The sequence below is a fragment of the Tasmannia lanceolata genome, unplaced genomic scaffold (assembly GCF_043159265.1).
Source record: "Tasmannia lanceolata isolate RefF3 unplaced genomic scaffold, GAP_Taslan_0.1 ptg000013l, whole genome shotgun sequence".
NCBI classification, from domain to species: Eukaryota; Viridiplantae; Streptophyta; class Magnoliopsida; order Canellales; family Winteraceae; genus Tasmannia; species Tasmannia lanceolata.
Genome location: NW_027518690.1, coordinates 47,177,501 through 47,202,298, shown reverse-complemented (window position 1 = coordinate 47,202,298; position 24,798 = coordinate 47,177,501). Strand labels below are relative to the sequence as shown.

The window sequence follows — 24,798 nt, the reverse complement described above, 5'->3', positions numbered from 1 at the left end:
GACATTGTTGACTGTTATTCACATTCTCTATTATAATCTTAAGCTAAACTGTAGCTTTGTTACAGAAACCTTAGTACAAACAGTGAATTGGGGAATGTGATTTAGAATTGATATGATGTAACAGCAATGGTCAGTTGCTAACTCATCCATGACACTTACAATGATCATACAAAATGTCGGTAGTGTGTATTAAAGAGCAGAAAGAGAGTTTACAGAGTTGGTTGGTGTAATCTCTGAAATGAACAATGAAAGATTGTGACAATGTGGGCTTGAAAAGAGCCCTCTTTCGTTTCACATCTCAGACTTGACTGATAGGATCTGATTGTAAAAGACAAACTTTACCATCAATGCTAAAAGTAAATCAGAAAGTCAATTTAAGATCAAATGTAGAACAATGGTAAAGGGCAATTTTTGGGTCCTAGGTGGGCCATTGGGGGACCTTTAATCTTATAGAACAAAATGAAGGACTACATAAATCAACGGTTGAATCTTTCTTGATGGATCCCTTAACCAGGCTTGATGGATCAAGGGTCTAGGAGTATCGGATCAAGGTGTTCTCATTGATATTTGGCCAGACTTCTGGTTGCTCTTCACCTCAAAAGGACATAAATGCAGAACTAGAGCCTAATAAGTGTCTTTTAGAAAGGAGAATAGAAGTGACTTCCTTCTTAGCACTTTCCAAAGCGAATACTAATACTATCCAACCATGCCTCTTAGATTAAAGCTTAGTAAGGACTAAGAATTTTTGTGCACAAGGGTCAATCTACTCCACAGAGTTCCTAATCACTGGATTGCCCTAATTAAAACGGAGGAATACCAAAAGAGTATTTATTTATTTAAATATCTCACTTAGCCAAAATAAGTGAAAATTACCAAGGTTTGCTCATACTGCATTGTGATTATGGGCTCATTATAATCACACAAAAATTGGAAAGTTGAGAAACCTTGTTCCATGCAAGACTCCAAGCCTTAGCTAAGAAACCTTAACTGAAACAGATCCCATCAGATCAAACCAAAGGAAATATCATCTTCCTTCCAAATTTTGACTTCAGATTAGCTGCCAAACTTGAAAATTCAATCTGAACAAAATCATTTCAATTCCAATAAATTATCATCAAAAGAAGTTCGCAGAAAGATGCCGAAAGAACATCGCCGACCAACAGCAAGTACTCTTAACAAACTCACTAAAATCTAAAGCATTTGTTGGTATGTAAACGCTTCCGATCAGAAACTTCACCAGCAATAACAAGCAGATTGGAAGCTACAAAGACACCATAACATCTGCAAAAAGGAAAGTAGATGGTGATGGTAAAAAAAATTACGATTGGGGGGAACTCACTTAGCTTAAGAAATAGCCCAATATGCAACTCCCACATCTTAGGCACCTCTATTTGGCAGAAAAGTGGGAACATTCTTCCCTTTTGGATTGTGGTTTATAACCCATATAAATTATAATCCACTGCTGACCTTCTGGTTTATAACCTATATCCTGGAATTTTATTGTCATTCAAGAAGACCTAAAATTGCCTTAAATGTAGATAACTGAGCTCCCTCCTTGAAAATTGCATTTTTTTAAAAATGGTTGCATGAGAATTGTTAATATGTAGCCAACATGAATATGCAGAGAAATCTAACATTATACAGTACTATAATTCCTCCACTCTGCACAGAAACAATTTCCTCCCAACTTCAATGGATCACCATCTAGAAATAAGTCAAAATTCAAAACATTTCCAAACCAAAACAGAAGGCATGCATGCCAATTCAAAATAAGGCCATCTTACCAGCAACTCACCCACTCGAAGATCTCAACCCAAATTAACACTTCACTTTCCAGTCCTTAACACCACCAGTTAACATTCAGTACTCCCGCTTATACAGCACGATATAGTAGCTAAATTGAAGCCTTCTCCGTATGCAGTTGAATAATCACTCTGCATAAAAGCTCCCATGAAGAACTCCACAACTTAGCAAAGATGATCCAAGCTTCCTCGAGGGAGATGCGGACAAAATTGCAGAGGTATCTGTGCTTTTAGAATCAAAATCAGCATCCATTGTCACAAAGTGATGCTTTTCTACCAACGAGAGTCGAATATAGTTGAATCTTTTCTTTTTCTCAAAATAAGAGATGAAAAGCAAATATTATAAAGCATCGCTGCTGAGTCAGTACCAGCAAGCAGGAACTCCCCACTACACAATTATTTAGAAAAAAGGTACTCTACCCTTCCATAGCTGATTTTCTGTGAGTTCAGCATTTTAGATTCTTCACATCCTGCTTGACTAATATGGTCCTGAATCTGTATTGTATAAAATATAAAATATAAGGAATGCAACAAGATATTAAAACTCTGGCAATGAGTAATTCAGAAAGGAATCCAACATTATGTCAAATAAAAAAAAAATCTTAATACCCCTTGATTTCAATGCCTCTCAATAACTTACAAGAGCCAATCAAAAATTGAGTGGAGAAGTCAAAGAAAAGGGAAAATCAAGGAATCAGATTCTGAAACACATGCACCAGTTCTGATTGTATTAGCCTCGGCTGAAATATGATATGGAAAGACATTTTCTTTGAGGTATGAGATATCAGCAAGCCATGACTTCAAATTTCGTTGTATTTGGAGATGAAGAGTCCACTCAACATTTCCATTAGTCATACATTATTTAACTCATTACCTCTTCAACCTACCCTAAATACATATATACACATTATGTAGTATTGTTATTCCTGTTTACAAATGTCTGCCTGTCTTGTGCCTGAAGTTCTCCATTATTGTACATTAGGAAAGCTACTGCCAAGTGCATACTTCTTTACACCTCATCCATAGATAATTTGACAGGTACTCTGAGCTGAAGGTTAGGAGAAAATGTACACCTCATCATATCCCTTCCTACAACCAAATGACAGGAAAAGCCAAGGTTAGACGGTTCATAATTTATTGATATACTTAGGTCCTGTTTGTTTTGGATTTTGAGAACCGATTGAGAGTCCAAACCTGATTATTGGACCCAAAATTAAACATAAATTTGAGTCCAATAATCAGTTTTTTACTCACAATCAGTTCTGAAAATCCAAAACAAACAGTACCTTGACATGGTTTGAACATTACCCAGCCTTCCCACAGTAAGTTGGACTATAATTGTAAATCAGATTGTCAAGCACTTTTCTAGCTGGCGGTCTATTTAAGGACTTCCGAGCCTCACTACACCACAATAGCGGACATGATCAGTTTATGCATTCAGCTTTACAGTTTTGAAATAAAGGAACCAACAATGCACTCATTGCACTTCATGACTAGAATTTTTAAAGGTCAGTATCTAAATCTTCACGTTTCAACAGGAATTGGAAATAATACTTTGCTACAATTTCCAGATAAATATTCCAATATTGAAAACTTAGATTTTCAGTTTCTCTTGTTCCTTTCCGGTAAGACATTAAGATGGGGATCAAGGCAGACAGAAAGAAGAAGCAAGTGGGCTCAGAGGATTACAATGATATTGCAACTCAACTTGAATATAGGATTTTTTTTATAGTCGTTATGGTAATAACAGGTTAAAGTTAAGAAATCTGAAACCTACCCCAGGTCAAGACAGCAGAACCAAGAAAAACACTGGCATTAACCTAACATAAGACAGGAGAGGCAACAAAATTCTAGCAATTAATTAAGGGGCTGCTACCCAAAATATCAGAGCTCTTACAAAATTAAGTTTTTTTTTGCCAATGTCCTAAACCATCCTTTAAAGACACAAAAGAGCATCAAATCTGACAATAGTTGGAATGAAGCAACATGCATGAATCGTACCCACAAATATGAAATTTTCATGAAAGTCCACTGCATGTATCTAATGCAGATATAATTGAGATTTTAGTCTGACACTAAACACACCATAGATCAATGACAACCTGATGAAAAAGTTAAAAATAAAATAAAATAAAGAAAAATAAAACCTGATGAAAAAGTTGGCAACGTGTTGGGTCACTTGAACTGCATCTTCGGTGTGTGGAATCATAGACAACCCCCACTCAAAGGCATTTTTCTGCAGTAAACTAAGTCAGTTCACAAATAAGTTAAGGATGACACTAAGTACAAGATATCCACAATGACAATTAAACTAAGCCAAGTAGTAGAATGCAAAGATCATTGGACTGGAGAAATTACATAAAATGCAGAACTATAATTTACTATCAGCATATACTTCACAGTTCGCTTGAGCAGCAAAGCACCACTCATTCAGTGATGGAGAATTAAAACTTGCATGGACATCTAGCAACAATATAAACTGTGAAACAGAAGGATGAGTGGAAATCCAAGAATTGCAAAAAAAGAAAAAGAAAAAGAGAATTTGCCTCTATTACGTGGTTGGGGAAAACACAAAATCATGAAAGCCTAGTTGTCTTTAGCATCGAAGACCAGGACACTGGCTAGGGAGGGGCAATCCAAAACAAGAAGAAATAGTACTTGCTTGAACAGTTAGCTAAAATTACTCTATTACGAAGAAACCTAAGATATAAAGGTAGCTGGAAATAGAAGACTAAAGGATTAGAAGGAGTTTTTCCCGATGCATAGTTCATGTCCACATTTTGGCAACTTTTTCCTTTGATAGACAATGAATTTGAAAATCCAAACTTCTGTGGCACATGTGAGGAATCAAGAGTGAATAACCCCTTGCCCGATTTGGTAAACCAGGTTGTAAGTGCATTTCTGTTGGCTACCAAATGTTATTGTCGTCCTTAACCTGTCTGGCCCAATAATTGTGTTCCATTGTCCTTCCCTAACACAAACAGTGCATGCGAAGGGCACTGTGGCACCAAAGTCAATTACCCAAGATTTTGGTGTAGAACAAGACAAATAGAAGCACTACCTTTATGGACAAAAGCTTCAGTGGACTGCGGCTGGATGCTACCTTAGGAACAAATCAACTTGGAAAACTCTTGGAGAGAATAGCAGTGTTAAAAGTCTCATCCAAGGTTTCGGGTTTCAGTTTCAGTATGCATTTCGATCATGATGGGAATGGAAACATGTTCATTTTGGATAGAAATTTTGATGGAAATCCTGTAAAATTGAGAAAACATGTGGAAACAAAAGTAAATGGTGGAGATTTAAGATGAAACTTCATGAAGTGTTAGAATAAGCAAAAAAACACACTCAAAACAACCACATAAGCAAAAAACCACCTATAATCGTTTAACATCAAACATCTAGGCCCTGTTTGTTTGAGACTGTGGCAGTGGCAACTAATTGTCAGCCCCCAATCCGATTATTGGAGCCAAAATTAATGTAATTTTGAGTCCAATAATCGAATTGGGGGATGGCAATCGGTTTTCATAATCCCAAATGAACAGGGCACTAGTGATATGAGTTATCGCACTTGTCTGATAATTCAATACTGTTGGAGAAGAACCAAAATGAGAGTGTATAGCCCTGAGCTAATCATCGAGAGTGGAGAAGAACCAAAATTTAATACTGTATGATAATTCAATACTGTTGTATATGCCTGAGCCAATCATCTGCTGACGGAATGGTAAGAAGTCCGGGCCCAAGGACTCAAGGTAGTGTATGGCCCTAAGCTGATCCCACTAACGAGCTAGAACCGTCAGATCTGAAGTGAGGGGCATAAATACATCGAGCTGCTGGCATAGAGAGATAAACCGGCTGTAATGGTCAGAGAGGGATAAGTCGCGACGTTCAAGACGAATCCACTCAGAGTAGGTCGCACAGATGCGAGTGAGGTTATCAACCCCAGAGAACATGAGAGCAGCATGCTCCCAAATGTCCTTGGCAGTCGCCAAGTCCATCATCGACCGAAAAATATGAAAAGCCATGCTCTGTCATAGTAACGTGCGAACCATCGCATCATCCTGACGCCACCGGTCATAGAATGGATCTGAGGAGGGTGGAGGATTCCGCTCAATGAGAGACACTCTGCCGCGAGCGAGAAGATAGATCTCAACAGCCCTCCTCCAGCTAAAATAATTGGAGCCGTCAAGGTGCTCCGAAGTCATCTGGGAAAAGGACTGCTCAACAGAGGGAGAGTACACTGTGAATGGTAGGTCAAAGGAGAAGAAGTCCCGAGAAGATCAGTCACACTGTCAGTAAGGGAGGGTGAGAGAGGAGGATTCAAAGTATTCGATGGATCTATCGGAAGAGAAAATGCTCACGAATGCCTGAAAGGAGATGAAATAGAAGAGACAGAGAAGTCACAAGGGCGACTCCATCAGACGAGCGCGGCTCTGGCGACAAAAGAGAATGAGAAGAGGCATAGCAAGACAAGCCACATGTAGTATCAAAGAGAAAAAAGGCTCGGGCCAATACCGAGTCATGCGGAGCTGCGAAGACGAGGGATAGAAAGAAGGTGGGGATTTAGGTCATAGGTAAGGTGGGAAAGAGAGGGATTGAATGTTGGAGGGGTATAGGGTTGTGGGGGGGGGGGGGGGGGAGTGGAGGAGGTAGAAGAAGAAGAAGAAAGAGAGGGGGGGCAACCAGGGGGCGCAGGGGGGCAAGAGGAAGAAGAAGGGACAGCAGTGGGATGCAGGGGGGCGAGAGGAGGAAGGAGAAGGAAAAGAAGAAGAAGAAGAAGAGGGAAGGGTTGGGTGGAGAGAGTGGGAAATGGGTTTAGGTCATAGGGTTGGGTGGAGAGAGTGGAGAAGGAGAAGGAGAAGGAGAAGAATCTCCAATTTGGTCCCTAGGGCACAAAAACCCTAAGGCTCTGATACCATGTTGGAGAAGAACCAAAATGAGAGATTAGAATGAGTTAGGGTCTCTCCCCTTCACTCAAGTATATATAAGATGGGAAAGAGGAAAAGACTACTATGCCCTTATGGCATACATACATAGAAACACACATAGATATCCAACAAATACATACCAATATTTCAAGTTTCGGATTCAATATGCATTTCGGTTGTGATGGAAATGGAAACATGTCAGTTTCGAATGAAAATTTCGATAGAAATGCTGTAAAATTATGAAAAACGTATGAAACCATATGCAAATGATGGACATTTAAGATGAAATTTCAAGTTCTAGAATAAGCACAAATACACATTAAAAAACCATCACATGCGTAAAAAATCACCCACAATAGTTTAACAAAATATAAAACCTAGTGACATGAGTTGTAGCGCATGTCTAATAATTCAGCACATACCGTATTTTACATGTAATTCATATAAATATTCATATATAATACATAAGGCAAGACTAGATTTGTGAACAATCCAGCAACCTAAATAACATGATAAATAATTATTACTCACAGAGTCACATGAAAAAGTTTCCAAGAACGGCAATCAGATGTGTAGAGAAGTTTAAAAATACCTCCGGATGCCATTGGACGCCAGTCACAGGATAGTTGAATGCTTGTATAGTTGAGATGTATATCTGATATAAATAATTAGCCAAGAAGAAGGAAGTATATTAGAGCCGAAATAAACAGATTAACAGATCCCCATTGTGTAGGAAACAACAAAGTGAATGGCTTGGATTTAGTACCTTATTATTTTCGTCTGTACTTGTTGTCAAGACTTTGAAGAAACTTGATAGAGCAGTATACTCTGCAAACCTTTCTGGAGATATACCATACTGCAATTAAAATTTCATAAATCAGACAACTGAAGGTACATAAGACCGATTCTGAAAAAAACAATAGGACAACACATCAAAATAAAGAAAGGCAGCTTTTCAAAGATGACCTTGATCTTCTTTTTTTTTGAAAAGTGACATATTTCATTAATATTCAGATAGCATTCGGGACAAAGAGTCCCAGCCTGCCATACAAAATATTAAGGTGAATTGGCACGGGCATTCCCGAGACCAATTCAAAGTACACAGAATATCCAAAATTACAATAGAACCCAATCATTCTGTTTCTGTATTCTGCTGAATGCATTCTTCAGAACTTCTATAACCAAATTAGAACTATCACTCATATCTTTTTAAGACTGCAAATAGATATAGAACTCCTAAACAGAACCTCTGGAGATTTCAATCTAAATGAATCATCAGACACTACCAAAACCTGCCTTCAAACTGATCAAATCATCAGGTCCTACCAAAAACTGCATCCAGGAGCTCCATGATGAGGTAAAAGAACCTACCAGGAAGATAAAGCACCACAAAAGAATCCAGATAGGAGAGCCCAAGTGAAAGAACGAATCTCTCAATCTATGGCTAAGAAAAATGACAATTTCTGGATAGTATCAAAATAAATCTCAGTGCTATTCATCAATAAAAATGAGTTGTATCTCCCTTTTTCCAACACTTCTCTATCTTGTCAATTACAGATTTCTTCTTCTTCTTTTTCCTTTATCCCTTTTCTCTTGTCCTTCATCCCCTAGCAAAAAAAAAAAAAAAAATTCCTAGGGTCGGAAGGCCTTTCATTTAGGGTTACTATGCTCGGCCCCTTTTTCCTCATCTTTCTTCTCAGTACCGACCTTCCTTAATTCTTTCAAATCCCTAATGGCCATTTACCGAAACAGATTTTTTGTGGCTTCCAAATCATCATCAAAACCTATTCCGAAAACATCCCCTATAGCCGACAATTCATCCATTTCATCAGTGGGAATGGCATTGTTCTCTTCTGATTCCAGAAAACCTATCAACCTTGAATCTGCCTCTTGTCTTTCCAAATCCTCTCCCATCCGAGTCCGAACTTCCAAACTTACTTCCCGATCCAAGGAATCCCGTGACTTCTGAGGTACATCATCTGAGTAACCCAACAGTTTTTCCAATCGCTCAATCTCTGCCGCTCTAACCTCCTCCCAACGCTGACGATGGGCTCTTCGCTCCTTTTCTAGTGCTTCCTTAAAGAAAGAAAGTTTATAGATTCTGACAAAGGCCTCTTTAGCGTCGGATTCAAGAAATTGTGTGTATATGCATTAGTCTGACAGAATCCATGATTAAAACTTTAGACAAAATGATTTGATTTGGGTCGATACAACTACAAGCATGCATATGCAACAAAGGATTGCTTTTAAGGTGTGTCTTGATCATATCTTTATGAAATAAAAAATAAAAACAAATTGACTGCTGTTTGTTCACTGGATTTTGTGAGCTGTTTCAATTCAAACATGAGTTTGATTCATACTCCGTATTTCTGAGAAATGTTGACCATCCAAAAAGATGACAAACAGTATTTTTCTAAAGAATGCGTTGAGAATGGAAGATTTTTTTGGAAATGATAGCTTATTAATATTTTTTTCTGAAATGATAGCTTATTAATATGCTAAATGATTTTTGTACATTTTATATGAGAAAAGTCCAATAAACAACAAATTGCTTATTTTAAATGAAACACCTGCTAAGTGATAAATGAAATCAAAAAAAGTTACCAGAATGAAGCTTCTAGAGCTTACTTGATGGTTTTGCATGACAAGACACTCCATACTCAACTTTTTAAGCAATTCTGGAGAAAATCTGCACAAATCGATTGTGAATATTATGGTTAATCAATGGTCGGTGGACAAACAACATTTGAAATACGCAATTCCAAAAAGCTAAATCATTACAAGAGAATTTAAGTAGGAAGAAATTCTTATTGGAAAATTTTATTAAAATTAAAATGTTAAAATGCAGTATGATGAAATAAAAAATTCATACCATTCAAAAAAATGAAATAAAGAATTCATGCCTGTCATTAGCAGCAGTATGCATCACATTCATTAGTTTTGGGAATTAGAAATACGTCAGACAAATAGTGTAACCACTAAGAAGAATGAATCAGTTTGTATATTATGCAAGATCCAGTCCAAGGTTAAATGACCAAGATGCCCTTGGAATATGTCTAACATATAATAAAGCTCAAAATGTCATCACTCAATTTTCCACAACTCACAATATCAACATATAGATGTAGTGATGTACACTATAGCACAATTACTACTGAAGCGAAGTCCCGCCGAAAAATTAAAGTTATCACAATACTAACATGATGCTGTTGTGCAAATGGGGTGGCTGACAGACTCGCAAAAGAAGGGGTAGAGAAGGAAGAGTTGGAACTTTACGATTTTCTACCCCCTTGATTTTTTGTTTACTCTTTTTATCTCGCTTTGTATCCTATTTTTGTTGTATCTCTTTCTTTGACTTTGTCGGTCTCTTTTAATGAAATTATTTTACTGTTCCAAAAAAAAAAAACATGATGTTGTGAAAATTTCTAGATAAAGTGAAGTTATCACACCAAGGATTCCACAAAAAGAAAAGTGATGGAAGATCAGCCACTTCCATGAACTCTACAGCCACCAGAAAGATTTCTATCATGAGGGGCTCGAGAATTTGACATAAAGACATCACGATCCTGGGGAACCACATGAGTGCTAGACATTAGAGATTGACATTCCTCCTTAAGCAAAGAGAATACCATAAACATTTTTAAGATGATGAACAGGTCGCGTAGCTAAGATAGGAGTCCTAGTTTATTCAAATTTTGAATGAACTCCACCAAGAAATGTGGAAACCTGATGTCTCTCCTCACATTTGTCAACCTTTGTAGCTTTTTCCTAAAATCTGACAATTGTTCATAATGACCGAGTTCCTCTCACATGCTCTCCAATGAGCTAAAATACTCCCCCAATAGATCGATCCCCTTGCTTAGGTGCTGTTATTCCTTCAGTAAGTTGATAAACATGATTATCATGTTCACCACCAGGGGCAAAGGTCGCAGCCAACTTGTTCCATAGTTTCGAGGAAGAATCATTGATAATGTATAGATGAGCAATAGAGGGATCCATAGAGTTAAAGAGCCAAGCAAGAATGATAGAATTATCAGCATCCCACTTCGAGGTATCTTGTATTCCTACCTTGGGTCATGGTGTAGTCCCATTCATGATTTTAAATTTCGACCGAAATCCGACCGAAATTTCCTGAAATTGGAAATTTTTAGAAATTCCAAATTTCGGTATTAAATGCCATTTTTTTTTTAAAAAAAAAAAATGTTACAAATTTTTGGAATTTCTGTCCGAAATTTAGGAAATTCGGTCTGAAATTTCGAGCCAAAATACCAAATTTCGGATTTCGGTGGGGTCCAAAATCGGTACCGAAACCGAAATTTAAAACCTTGGTCCCAATAAGGAGCCCCATCTTAATGTGACCTTGCACATAAAGGGTGATAGCAAGGGTCCATTGCAAATAATTTGATAGTGTAAGACTAACCAAAGATAATAAGGTGGCAGCGCCAACAAAAACTTAACAGCACAGTATAGATACACATAACAACACCTAAATCATAAAACCACACATCTCAACTCAACAAAGCCTTTGTCCCAAACTAGTTGGGGTCGGCTATAAAACCACACATGTTTTATGAAAATATAACAAAAATAAAATTTAGAAATGTAAAGATTAGGAATTTTTTAATTCGTGAAACTATTGCCTGACATTCAGAAATGAGACTTTAGAATCCCAAAAGCACAATATCAAGAAATCCGACATTTTTTCGAGAAATCTCAGAAAACAAGTCTCAGATTTCAAACAGCCTACTCAGTTATCAGTTCCCATTTGGTTAGGCATTCCAAACAGTTGACTCAGTTATCAGTTCCCATTTGATTAGGCACTTTACTGCAAGTATGGTTTTCAAGAACGCTAAATCTCCAATTAGAAACAATGGTGGTTTCAACCCAAGAGGATCTTAATCAATAATGCTTTGTAAGTGCTCTGTCTTGCCAAGAAAGTTTGTGTGCCAAAATGACTTCAATGACAAAAAGTATATCTAGATTAAATGTGCCAAGAAATAATGTACCTGCCAGTTTGACTTTTCCATTGGTATCTAATACAAAGCCAGATCTATTAGTTGGACTTGTTCCAGCTGATATAAAGAAACCAACTATGACTTGCACAACACCAAGCAAGTCAGGAGGGTAGGTCATTTTATGTTTCCTCTTAGTCTCCAATGAAAATAAAACTAAGACAACAGTCTCATTTTGGCCAAGAATTTAATTAATTGATCAGGACTACAGATTGTAGAATCAATAATGCTAATAATATGTGAAGCCAAATTGATAGGTGCACATGGGCAAAATATTTCACTTCTGCATTTAAATAATAAGTTAGTTCGAGAATACAAAAGCACAACATAAGACCTACATACATGGAAAAGCACTTTTTATAGATATTTGAACTAAATGCATCAATAAAAGCATAACTATAAGTTGTAAATAATTTTTAAAACTGTACCTGCCAAGAAGAGAAGAAATTAACTCTGTAGCCTTATTTTCATAGCATGTGAGAAATGTGAAGAAATAAATTCAACTTTGCAAAGAATTTACCTTTGAAACACAGTTCCTTCAATATTTGTGTTTTCTGTGAACTGAAGAGTAGATGCCTGATCCGTTGCACTAAACCTTTCAAGAATGTTACGGTCCTACAATCACAATAAGTGTCATTGAAAAGAAAAGTATAAGAATGAACCATTTAATAGATAATAGTAGAATAGAAAAGAAATTTCTCTGACAAATAGCAATAGGTGAACATGCGCTTGATTCGAATAAGACTATTTATGCGTGCGAGGGCACCAGGGTGGGCTGTATCACATCGAAATGTTGATTAGTTTTCTGTTCAGCCTCAAACCCAAATGGGTGTCAGAGATGGCAACCTCAAAGAGCTCAAAGATACCAACTTCTGAACACCATTACATGATAATATTGATATGCATTAAAGTTTTTTTTTTTTGAATGGCGCATTAAAAGAAATATTAGGGAATATAAATTGAAAACATAAAATTTATAGGTAAACAGAAATTCGTCATAATGATAAAATCACTATATAAATAAAAGTAAATACAAAAAATAAAAAGGTACAGCTTTGTCCTAGCAATCCTGCTGAGAAGTGTCCAAAATACATGTCAAACATGCCAATATTATGGAAGCTAGTGTCCTTGTTATGTAGTATTCTATTAATAGAAGTTATAGCACTATCCCGCGTTGCCTCAAAACCAATTAGCTTGCACATACCACTTTTTAAAATTCCCCAAGTCAAGTGTAGACTTGCTTGAGTCAACTCCCTTTTACCTTGGCGGAGTTCTCATCCAAATCCGAGTTTTCCTCTATCAAGTCAATCAAAACTCTTAGATTCACTCAAGTCAACGAAAAATTGAATGTATCAACCATTGACTTCAGCTTGTCCGAGTTTTGAAACACTGGCTTGTCCAACAAATTTCCAAGGTAAATACAAAAGAAGGTGTTGATCAAAGGCTAGAGTGAGCACAAATCATTCACTTCAGACAAAATCTTCTTCAGCTCAAGGCACAATGGCATGGACTACTTAAGACAAATTTTTGGACCTCTTACAAGTGCCTGGAGTGATATTGGATACGTTTCGATCATTCTCTTTCTTGTACTTCAAAATAGGCACAGGTCATGCAGTACCCCATTTACACTCAACAGGATTAAAGGCCGTGAAGGGTTTGAATAAGAATAACCCAGAACTTCGGAAGCTGAAAACCCCATGGATGAAATCATTCAAAAAAATCACGGATGATGCATGGAATATCACTTTTGGGTTCTTTTATCACCAATAAATAAACTTAACATAACAAAAAAATGGACGAAATAATCACAAGTTTGAGCATTGAGTATTCATGACCCAGAAAAAAGTGACATTTACATTTTAGTCTAATCATAAATTAAGGAAATAATGCTCATCCTGCTCCATCTTCCCTATTAAAGATTTGACTGGTCTGGACATCCATCAACTAATATTCAGCAACCCTTGTGCAACTCGATCCAAATCCACTATGGCATTTGTTACATTTCCTCACAGCTCCACACCATATCTTCCCAATAAGTACTTGAAAGAAAATTCATCAACGATGATGAGATTGACACGGAGCCCAATGTACACCTCCATGACAGATGCCTATATGGTAATTAATGTGATTAGTAACTTTAACTTGGAAAGCAATTAATCTAACTAACTTTACCTTTGGGCAAATACCTTAGCTTTAAAAGAAATTCAGGTGATTTATAATTCTGCATACCATTCTATCCGCATGTTTGCTATTTTAATTTTCTCACTCTTCAGACTGACTTAAGCTAAACGTCGATGGTTCTAGCCTAGGGAATCCTAGACCGGCTGGCATTGGAGGTATTCTTTAGGAGGATGATAGAACCATGCGATGGGCATATTCGGGGCCTTTGGGGCGTACATATGCAACAATGGTAGAAATTCATGCACTTCTACCAGGAATTCAGTTGATAGTGGTGGCCGACGTGGACCGGGTCATAGCAGAAGGAGATTCTAAAAAATGTCATCAACTAGATGATGCATGGATCTAATTACACCTGGAGATGCGCAGATGCGATTGATGAAATCCGAGATAGAATAGAGGGTCATGCAGTGGCTTTCCAGCATGTTTTGATATCAACCAATAGCGAAGCCGATCGGTTGGCCCGGTTGGGTACCTTCAGAGCAGATTTGGAATGCTTGCAATTCCTTCCACCTTGATTCCTATTGGGATGCTTTATTTTCCTATCGTATCTTTTTCTTCTTTTTGTTTGTTTCTGACCACCTCGGTCCTGGCCTTTTGGCCCTTGCTTTTGAAAGTATTATTACCATTAAAAACAAAACATTAGCTAAGCCTCACAGTTGCAGCAACAGGTCATGTCCTAGATTTTCAAAGAAAGAGACTTGCCTTGTTCTAGATTCGAGTGAAGCCACATTTTAATTGAAGTCAACCAGGTATTTAACTATGGAACAAAGAATTCAAAAATAAAATAATGATAGAAACTACCAAATACGAAAAAGGGAATATAAACTGATAAAAGTCACCACTATGTTATTTCAGAGAGAAAAATTAGGGAAATGATATCAGCACAACATGTTTTGATGATTTCAATAACCCATCTCGTCGTTTATTATTTAAAGAGCTGCAAGGGTTATTACAGTTCCAAAAAAGCTCTTACAAACCAATTAAGAAGGAAAAGACAGGCTGCGTTTGTGCAATTATTAAAGCATGGTTGTGTTGATATCATTTCCCAAAAAATAAAGTGCAGTTCCATGCTTAAGCATTGAGATGAGATCAATTCTTTTGATAAACAGTAGTGTCTATTTGATACTTTGAGACCATTTATCCAAAGAGAAGTTTTTTTTTTAATGTTGTTATTTATCCAAAGAGAAGAACTACATGAATAAACTCCTGAAACATAATATAGAACAATTTGAGAAGTAGATTCAGAAAGTACTACCTTGCTGACAATCATGTTAAGAAGCTCAAAGCCTAAGCAAATGGCGAAACAGAAAGTACTACCTTGCTGACAATCATGTTAAGAAGCTCAAAGCCTAAGCAAATGGCAACCAAAGGAAAATGATCTCCTGCATTGTTTTTGGCTAGAGTTTGCTGCCAAAACAAAAAGGCAAAGATAAACTTAATGAGCTTAAAATTAATGAGGCGGAATAATCAAGCGGGATTGATCTCAAATAAAAGAAGTTCATCACAATACAAATTGTTGAATTTTTTTTCCGAGAGGCAATTAATTTGATTTCCTTGATTTGTTAACTACTAGAGTGGATTCATACACTGCAGGTACACATCTAGATCTAACACTAAATAGTAATAATTGTGTATAGATTAATGCATATGCAGCAGTCAAATAACGCATGTGGTAACAAACTATTTATGTATAAAGGTCACCTCGACTAGCCAAGTTAAGAAATATAATAAAGCACGATTTTGTTTCGTAAGACTTGGATCTATAGGGCAGTGAAATACCTTAAAAATTTCTTTAACAGTCTCATAGTATAAACCACTTTTAGCCCATCCACCAGTAAAGAGCACACCATTCACCAGGCCAAGCTTCTGCAAACTCAAACGTAAATAACATCAAATATAATCATCAGAGAAAATCACAAATAAAATGAAGAAAATGAAAAAATCACCATGAATCTTCAAATCAGTACTAGATCAATTAAATGTGCTCCAAAAATGACATCATCTTATTACGAATTTCTAGCTTTCCCCAAAATCCAAAAAAAAAAGATTCAAAGAAAGATGAAAATTGATAGTAGTACATTGATTTCAACTACTGCGAACCACTAATTACTAAATTAAAATTAATTATCATTAGCGAATTTCAATTGACCTGAGAAAATTGACGCGAAATTTCTGAATTCCAACTAAACTGAAAAAAAGGAAAAGAAAAGAAACAAAAAATAAAAATAAAAAATCAAAGAGAGTAGAAATTCACCTCCTTCAGAATCTCAGGTGACTCATTATAGATCAAAGGGATCACACGAGCTCCTGCAGATTCAACGAACTTAACATAAGAGGCAGCAATGTAAGACGCGTTCTTCGCATTATTAAGCCTTCCAGAAGCTCCGTCACCGGGATGAGTCACGATTCCGATCACCGGCCGGTAATAAAGAGTCGGATCCTGCATCGGACAGCCGGAAGTTTCGAATCTGGACTCTCCGGGAAGAAGGATCGTCTGTGCCCTAGCTTGATTCATAACTTTCGAGAATGAGAGAAGAAAAGGAATCCATAAACAAATCCAGATCTCAGAGTAGGAGATAATCCGACATGAAGAAGAGGGGAGATTATGAGAATCGGTTTCTGAAGGCATTTCGGTATTGGGGAAATCGGAGCTAGGGTTAGAGAGGAGTCGAGAACGCATTTTTCCTAATTTTTCCCTTCTCTGCTTGTTTAGTACGACTTTTTGTTTTTATCCAAGAAAAAGGGAAGATGAAGGAGTGTTTGATAAAGAGAGGAAATGGTAGAAATGGAGAAAGTGTGGGGACCATGAAAAGGAGGGAAATGTTTCAAAGATTCCGAATAAGAAAGCTGTTTTATCGGGAGTTTGCTAGGGACAAGCTCAGGAAGACATTTCGAGGCCGGCTGTTGCACTAGAGAGCAGCCATCTCGGATAAATTAAATAAATAAGACAAGATCTGCGGAAAAGTGAGCCCTCTCTCAGGCAACAGCCAGCCACAAAATGGCTTTATTCGATGGTCCCTAGCAAATCCCATTTTATCGAGATAGGAAATTGCTAAGAAAGAAAGTAGCCTTTTAGGCTCGTTACTAAAAGGCGCTTGCTCCCTTTTTCTATATGGAGTAAGCAGTAGAGTCCAGGATTTCCGATTTTGCAAAGAGTGTACGGCTCACACAATAGGATGATCCAAACCGACCATTTGATGGGCCACGAAAAAAAAACATTTCGATAGGATGATCCCCAGCCTCCAATCTATAGAGATTTCCATAATATTGAGTTACTCTATAGATCGGAGGCCTAGGATCAACCTATAAAAATGATGTTTTGGGCACAACCAGGGCAGAGCCACATATAGCGTGGGGGTGGCCACAGCCACGATTGACTTGCAAAATCCGGCCACCCCCAAGTGTAAATTGCTTGCTCTGCCCCTGGGCAACAACCTATTTATGTTGTGGCCAATCAAATGGACAGTTTGGATCATCCTATGGTGTGGGTCAAACAATCCTTTTTGAAAATTACTAGACTATAAGGGCTCATCCCATAGTCACCCTCCTACGATCAAATCGGCAATGAATCTAGCAATCTGCCCTACTGCAGTCAAGAAAACCTTGATCGGGTGGTTCTAGGCTCTTGATCAATCAAGCTTTGTTCTATCAAAGGAAATATAAACAGTTAGTTTTTTTAAAGGATGATGATAAATTCACACCCTTGTAATGTGAATTGACGTCAATTCATCTTAAGCGGGTGCGAATCATCCTACAGGGGTGCGAATTTATTATCTCCCTTTTTAAAGTCCTCTTAACTTAAGCAACAGGGGTTCATTAGGGATTGGACTAAGACCATGTGGGCATCCTCATGATGTTCTACAAGATCAACCAGTCTTAACTCCACATACATGCCTCGTATGGCCTCTTGTATGACCCAAAAAATTGCCTTCTACCATTGATCCTAAAAGAGAATTTGCTGCACTCCTACTTATACAGGTTGTGCCCTGAAAATCATCTTCATAGCATCATCTTAACCCTCCTTCGATCTGTAGGCTTTGGCACTTTATAGAGACGTGTATAGATCAAAGGGTCAGTATCATCCTATGGAAGTGATGTTTAAGGCATTACCCTTCTAGTTTAGGATCATAGTTGGCTAAGCTTTGTCTTAACGGCATTTTAATAAATTTTGGCAAACTTTTCAACTTTACCCCAATATATATTGTAGATGACAAAATTTTAAACATATTACGTGAGTTTTTTTAATGTATCAGACTGTTTTTTGCTAGCTTTTTTTAAACTAATACCGTATTAAACTCAAATTTTTCTTGTCCCCATTTTTGTTTTTTTTTTTTTTAGGCCAAATCAGCTTTGGTAACTAGGCCACCAAGACCCAACAAATGAATGCTTCGATCATCCAACCATATGGTTCTTTTAAAAATAGATGCACTATGTGCCGACACCATGAATCTTTTAAGTCTCTGTTCACTTGCGTTCCCGGGAAAGCAAATCCCTGGAAAACAGCCTCTTTTTTTCCTTTACAAGACCTTCACAAGACAGAATTCTAGTGTTCACTTGCTTTCCTGAGAAAGTAACAAGCCTAGGTGGAAAATGTCAAATAGTGACATTGAATTGCCAAAAATGATGTGAAAATGTCTCTTTTCTCGCAAGTGTGGGAAACCAAATCCCACTATTTTGGTTGGATTTGCTTTCCCGGGAAAACTAGTGAAAAAAAGGTGGGCAAGCAGTTTCTCGGGAAACCTTTTCCTGCACAGTTCCTACGCACGTGAACAGGCGCGGGAAACCTTTTCCTACACAGTTTCCTTAGATTTCTTTTTCTAATGCCACGTCAGATTCCCGGAAAACCTTTTCTTTTCCTTTCCCGGCAAAACAAGTGAACAGAGACTAAGAGGAACACTAGATGCTTTTAGGCCGTGATAGCATAAAGCCAAATTTTAAGTACAAATTCATTCTACTTCTATTTTGGATCGGAGGGTTAAGATCATGCTATGAATAAGACAAAATTGGAGGGTTGGGATTTGCTAGGGACTTTTGCAGAAAGGCAGTTCGCGATTGGTGTTGGCTGTTGCATTCAGTCCACACCCCGAACTTATCCATGATATTTTTGCCTTCGCCCGGGCCAAACTTCTATTCACCAACCTCAGAAGTTTATTAAAAAAAAACTAGGTGGTATTTGTGTAATTCAATCCACACAAACTAGGTGGTATTTGTGTCAATCCAATCTATCCTCTCCCATTCCACAGAAAATCCCTAGCAACTGCTCAAGATGCTACATTATAGCCAATGTATAATTGGAACAAAGGTACAAAGTTCACTAGGAAGTTTAACACAACTGATTTTACGAGTAATCCCACCCCCAAGGGACAAAATTGTGTGCTTATGAACACCTACGAAAAAAGGGCAACATTTTACCTTTCTATAATGCAAATTTCCTCTCAAACCCCTCCACCCCCAGATTTCATAGAACTTTAGAAGGATTTTGCATATAATGTGGCAATACTAGATATAACTAAGAAATAGAACCCATCTACAACTGAAAAAAGAAACCACCTCATTAACTAGATCCTCATCGACCTTAGACTATTACTAAACTCTTACCAAGTTCTTTCACTGACCACGTCTTGCCTCAAAACACCTGAATATCATCTTACAATGACAAGCTTCCTTGATAGAGGCATCAGGATAGGACTACTTCAACAGCAAATTGCATGTTCGGAATTTCGACCAGTCCATTTTGAATCTTTCAATAGAATCCAAACAACAAACTTTTATGATGCAACTTACAACAGAAATAAAATCCAAGAGTCAATGGGAAGTTAAACTAACCTTCTAGTGGATAACAAATCATAAGGGTGAAAATCTGTTGCAAAAATAGAATTAATCTAAGTCGAAATCACGAAAAATCTACATAAATCTTTAAAAAATTAGTCTTCCTTCCCAAGAAAAACTCACAAACAGGAATAAGCAGCAAAACCTTGCGTTAAACCCACGAAATCAATACAAAATGTCACATCAAATATTTCAGCATCAGCCAATGAACCCTTAGAAACATAAGAATACACGAATGACCATTATATTCGAATACTACTAAATTAGTTACAAAGGGAACAACTATCTAATTCAAATAAAGTGATCCTGACAAATTAGAAAAAAGTAAATACAGTGAAGACTTCTGACCATATGTCCCAACAATAAAGAACAATTGACACTGAGAAAGTCCACCCCACGTGACACAATAGGCTTCAATTCTTGTTAATGACAATAGATGGCATGAAATAATCTTCATGGAAGGTTAGAATACAGAGCGGGAATAACTGTGAATGAAAGAATTTGACATTAACAACACATCCAAAGATTCCAAACAACTGTGCCTAATCAATTATTGGAAACGAACAGAAAAAATTACATTTTTCTACAGATTCATTTCTACAATCTTGCATTTGGTTTTACTTCACCTTCAGAGTTTTGACAACTTCCAATTAATGACTAACTCAGGTAACATCCCACAAATTAACCCAGTAGTTGTCACTTCAAGTAGTCATTTAGAGAGCATTATAGGTAACATGACCGCAACAGGAAGAGCATAGGAGTAAATGAAAACTGGTTATGAATCAAAAGATATATGACAAATGTTTAAACGGAAAATGCATAAACCACCTAAGTACCACAATTCATAAACTAGTAAACAAATAAAATCAATAACTATAACGTCACAACCAGTTCCATTAACAGCAGTACTAGAAAAAAGGATAAGCTCAAAACATGGAAGATCCAATTAGCCATACCTATTTGCTAGGTTCGATGAGGCAACCAACAAACCATCTCAAGAGTTGTAACAGATAATCAACCAATACTAGGTTCTTTCGGCTTGAGTGAGTTGCCCCATCTGCTCAGTAAGGTGGTCTACATTCTTATTGCTCCACCAAAAATCCCCACCATCAGATGGCTTGCATTCACTCATTCTGACATCACTATCCCCTCTTTGTGATTGGACTTCCTGTTTATCTGACAAACCAGGGCTCTCCGTTAGGAACTGTGCCCAAAAACCATCATTCACATCTGTCGGAGCAGCAGAAACACTGGCTATCTGTTCCTTCGGCGACTGAACCTCAGAACCAGCAGGCTTCGAATTAATATCTATCCCCGAGACTTTAGGTCGAATATCTTCAAGATGTTGAAAGGGAGATATAGGCGGACTCTCCACACTTGTAGATTCAGTCATCTCAATAGAGGAATCGATATCTCTTGAAATAGGTGAAAAAGGATGCAACTTAGGTGAATGTGGTTGCATAGTTATAGCTGAGTCACCACAAGATGCATGCATTTCATTAAGCAGTATTGCAGAAGGCTGCCGTTGAACACCATCAGTATGCATCTCTTCACTGGAAGCATTACTGACCCCATGGAAAAAATTTTCCCATGAATTTATGGATGACTCCATCCTCTCAAATGGTTCAGTATTTAAAATCTGAACAGAACTAATATCCGGTTTTTCTCTCTCTACCGTCTGCAGAGTCACTATCCGGTTTTTTTCCCGATTAACTTCATTATAGAGGTGACCGGGTTTTAGCAGTGTCCTCTCAAATGGTTCAGTATTTAAAATTTGAACAGAACTAATATCCGGTTTTTCTCTCTCTACCGTCTGCAGAGTCACTATCCGGTTTTTTTCCCGATTAATTTCATTATAGAGGTAACCGGGTTTTAGCAGTGTCCTCTCAAATGGTTCAGTATTTAAAATCTGAACAGAACTAATATCAGGTTTTTCTCTCTCTACCGTCTGCAGAGTCACTATCCGGTTTTTTTCCCGATTAATTTCATTATAGAGGTAACCGGGTTTTAGCAGTGTCCTCTCAAATGGTTCAGTATTTAAAATCTGAACAGAACTAATATCAGGTTTTTCTCTCTCTACCGTCTGGAGAGTCACAATCCGGTTATTTTCCGGATCAACTTCATTATAGAGGTAATCGGGTTTTAGCAATCTCCTCTTTTTGTTATGGTTTTCAGACTGTTGCACAAGGTTAGAGCGAAACCAGGGTTTCTTCAGAATTCTCGCCAAGAAGGCCATCATCTGCTGTTGCTGTTGTTCCATGCGCAGCAACTGCTCCTCCAAAGTCTGCATTTGCAAATCCGTTCCATGCTGTTGTTGTAAGTGCCTTTGTAGCTCCAAAACAAGCGAACTCTTCTCCTGTCTCAGCCTCTCTATTTCTTCCTCAAGCGACTGTTTTTCTTCTTCAGATAATGGTCCTAAAGAATTACCTTGTGCTTGGTGATGCTGTTGCGAATGGCTGTGTATTGGCTTGCGTCTGTGGATGTTTTTTAGAAGGTGTTTCTGGTCTCTTAAGAACTCATCATTCGCGAATTCCCACTGCTCAGGATCGGTTTTTCTGAAACCCTGGTTAAAAGAGAGAAGACACTTAATTAAAATGACAGACAAAAGCGAAGAACTGCCAATTCATCAAAAAGGAATTTGCCAGACAACTACTAGTTTTCTTTAGAAGTGCCATTATGAAGCAGACATAAACTTATCAAGAGCAACTAACATCACCCTAAATCAGACTGGGTATTGGAGGGTGGCATTTTTCATAGAATCAAAGAACACATGAAGACATGTTTTTTTCATCAATGGGTTATCAGGACCAACAGTCCCTATACGGCCTGCGTAGTGGAAGGTGTCATTTTTCATAGAATCAAAGAACAAACGAAGACATTAGTTTTTCAATCAATTGGTTATCAGTTCCAACACTCCATGTACCATAGTCGCCAGAGTGGGAAGCGAATGCAAGAAGAGATGCGGGAAGCAAAAACAAGAAGTGAGGGGTTTAGAAAAGAGAAAATGCAGGACGCGAAAAGTTCTAAAGAAAGTAGAGAAAATATGTCGAAAGTGTCATTGAAAATATGTCCTGCCGTGTCCGACATGACACGCGTGTCCACCCGTGATGACACTCCTTTGGACACTTTTAAATGTATTGCTTGGAGTGTTTGAGTTAGTGTGTGTGTCGACACGTATTTGTGTAATAATCCATAATTATATGTTAATGTATGTGTCACCATTTATAGATTTTTAGATGTTGCCATGTCAGACAACTCATATCCATGTCGAAACTCAACACATGAATCCGTACCGACAAATTATGATTATATATATTTTCTATTTTAGTTGTGTCCCCGTTTCTAAATTTTAGGGATTTGCCATGTCTGACACTCCGTGTCCATGTCCACAAATCATAGGTTAATATATAGATAAGGATTACAAGTAGAAAAGAGGACTATGCAACTAATTAGAATTACAAATTTTAGGATTTTACAAGTTCATACGCTTTATACACACATTGTTAAGTGAAGAAGCGAAGACAAGAAAAAACACAAGGCCGAAAAAAAACAAAGAATTAGGTGGTTCAGCTATATGCCTACATCCACGAGAAAGAAATCTCGCTCCATTATTCTCTTTTCTCCTTGCATTCTTTTACAATGTCTTTTTTTTTATAACGATATGAGAGAGAGAGAGAGAGAGAGAGAGAGAGAGAGAGAGAGAGAGAGAGAGAGAGAGAGAGAGAGGAATTTGCATTGCCAAATTGTTGGCTCATCTCATTTATACCATGACATTCATAGGTCATGCCATTTATGTCTATATTGACTTGATTGCAATCAATTCAATGCTTTTAATGTGTTCTCCCATTTATGACAATATGGGGTGAGATTCCATATACGACAATACTCCCCCTCATGAACGCCCAACTTGCGAGTTAGTAAACTGAATTGTTCTCGACCAAGCGTTTTAGTGAATATATCAGCCACTTGTTTCGAGGGGAGATGGACAGTCCACATTAGTCCTACTTGAAGCCTCTCTCATACAATATGGCAATCCAACTCGATGTGCTTTGTGCGCTCATGGAACACAGGATTGGCAGCAATATGAAGTGCAACTTTAGGGGAAATATCACAATATGAAGTGCAACTTTATTATCACTGGATTGGCAGCAATATGAAGATATGTTTCCGGATTTGTTTGCAATTGCAGTAAAAATGGATGGCTTCATGATAGATAACATGGAAAGAAGAGAAGGTGTTACATGGAAACCCTTGTTTAGGAGGAATTTTTTTGAAAGGGAGATTGACTCTAGACTTTTGGAAGTGCTTGAAGAAGACTACATAAAGCAAGATGGGGAAGAAATCGTATGGATCTGGAATTCATCTGGTGATTTCTCGGAAGTCTTTTTACCAAAACGTAGTGGTTTTCCCTGCATCCTCCAATGTTGCTAGTGTATGGTTAATCCAGGCCCCTCCTAGAATTTGCACTTTTGGTTGGGTGGCTTTGAAGAAAAGGATCCAGACGGTTGACTTTCTTCGAAAGAGGAAGATGGTCATTGTAGATCATTGCACCTTATGTATTGAGGTGGGAGAATACGTAGAACATCTTCTTATGCATTGCAAAGTCGCTAGAGTAGTGTAGAGTAAGCTCCTTAGCAGATTTGGCATTTATTGAGTTTTTTAAGAAAAGCTTGATGATCTCCTCCTGGGTTGGTATTTAGTTCCATGGAAGAAAAAAGGCAAAATTCTTTGGAATGTGTCCTTCTTAGCCACCATTTGGGTGTTCTAGAAAGAAGGAATGCTAGAGTGTTTAAAGGCGTTTCAAGAAACCATGGATTCCTGTTCATCAAAGTTATTGCCTTGATAATTTCATGGGTGAAATCTCTTCCCTCCTTTAATTCTGTATCTTCTTATGAACTATGGGAAGGTTGGAGAGAAATGTGTTGCTTCGTAGAGATCAAGCACAAAGTCTCTCAAGAGTGGGCATCTCCAGCGCCAGGTTTTGTTAAATTTAATTTCGATGGATCTAGCTTGGGCAATCCTGGTCCTACAGGGATTGGTGGTGTCTTA

The 24,798-nt window shown here is 37.7% G+C and overlaps 2 protein-coding genes across 3 annotated transcripts in view; both read right to left on the bottom strand.

Annotated features, from left to right (window-relative positions):
- Positions 1-2,338: 2,338 nt before the first annotated feature.
- Positions 2,339-16,684, bottom strand: LOC143890343 (gamma-glutamyl hydrolase 2-like). Its single transcript, XM_077394987.1, has 10 exons — positions 16,175-16,684; positions 15,700-15,786; positions 15,238-15,327; positions 12,260-12,354; positions 9,356-9,416; positions 7,494-7,583; positions 7,320-7,382; positions 3,950-4,038; positions 3,111-3,203; positions 2,339-2,891 (listed from the first exon to the last, which is right to left on the bottom strand). The coding sequence occupies exons 1-10, from the start codon at positions 16,598-16,600 to the stop codon at positions 2,858-2,860; spliced, it is 1,128 nt and encodes a 375-aa protein (XP_077251102.1). The 5' UTR covers positions 16,601-16,684; the 3' UTR covers positions 2,339-2,857.
- Positions 16,685-20,065: 3,381 nt separating this feature from the next.
- Positions 20,066-24,798, bottom strand: part of LOC143890340 (heat stress transcription factor A-4b-like) — an 8,897-nt gene continuing 4,164 nt past the window's right edge. The window contains exons 2-3 of one of the 2 annotated variants that reach the window (XR_013255176.1): positions 20,706-22,312; positions 20,066-20,234 (exon numbers count right to left, since the gene is read on the bottom strand). Coding sequence is in view for 1 of the 2 variants with exons in the window: in XM_077394985.1 (XP_077251100.1) it covers positions 20,774-22,312 (1,539 nt within the window). In the remaining variant the exon portion in view is untranslated. Of the gene's footprint in view, positions 20,235-20,565; positions 22,313-24,798 lie in introns of those variants that run through there. The other variant, XM_077394985.1, reaches the window with a different exon arrangement.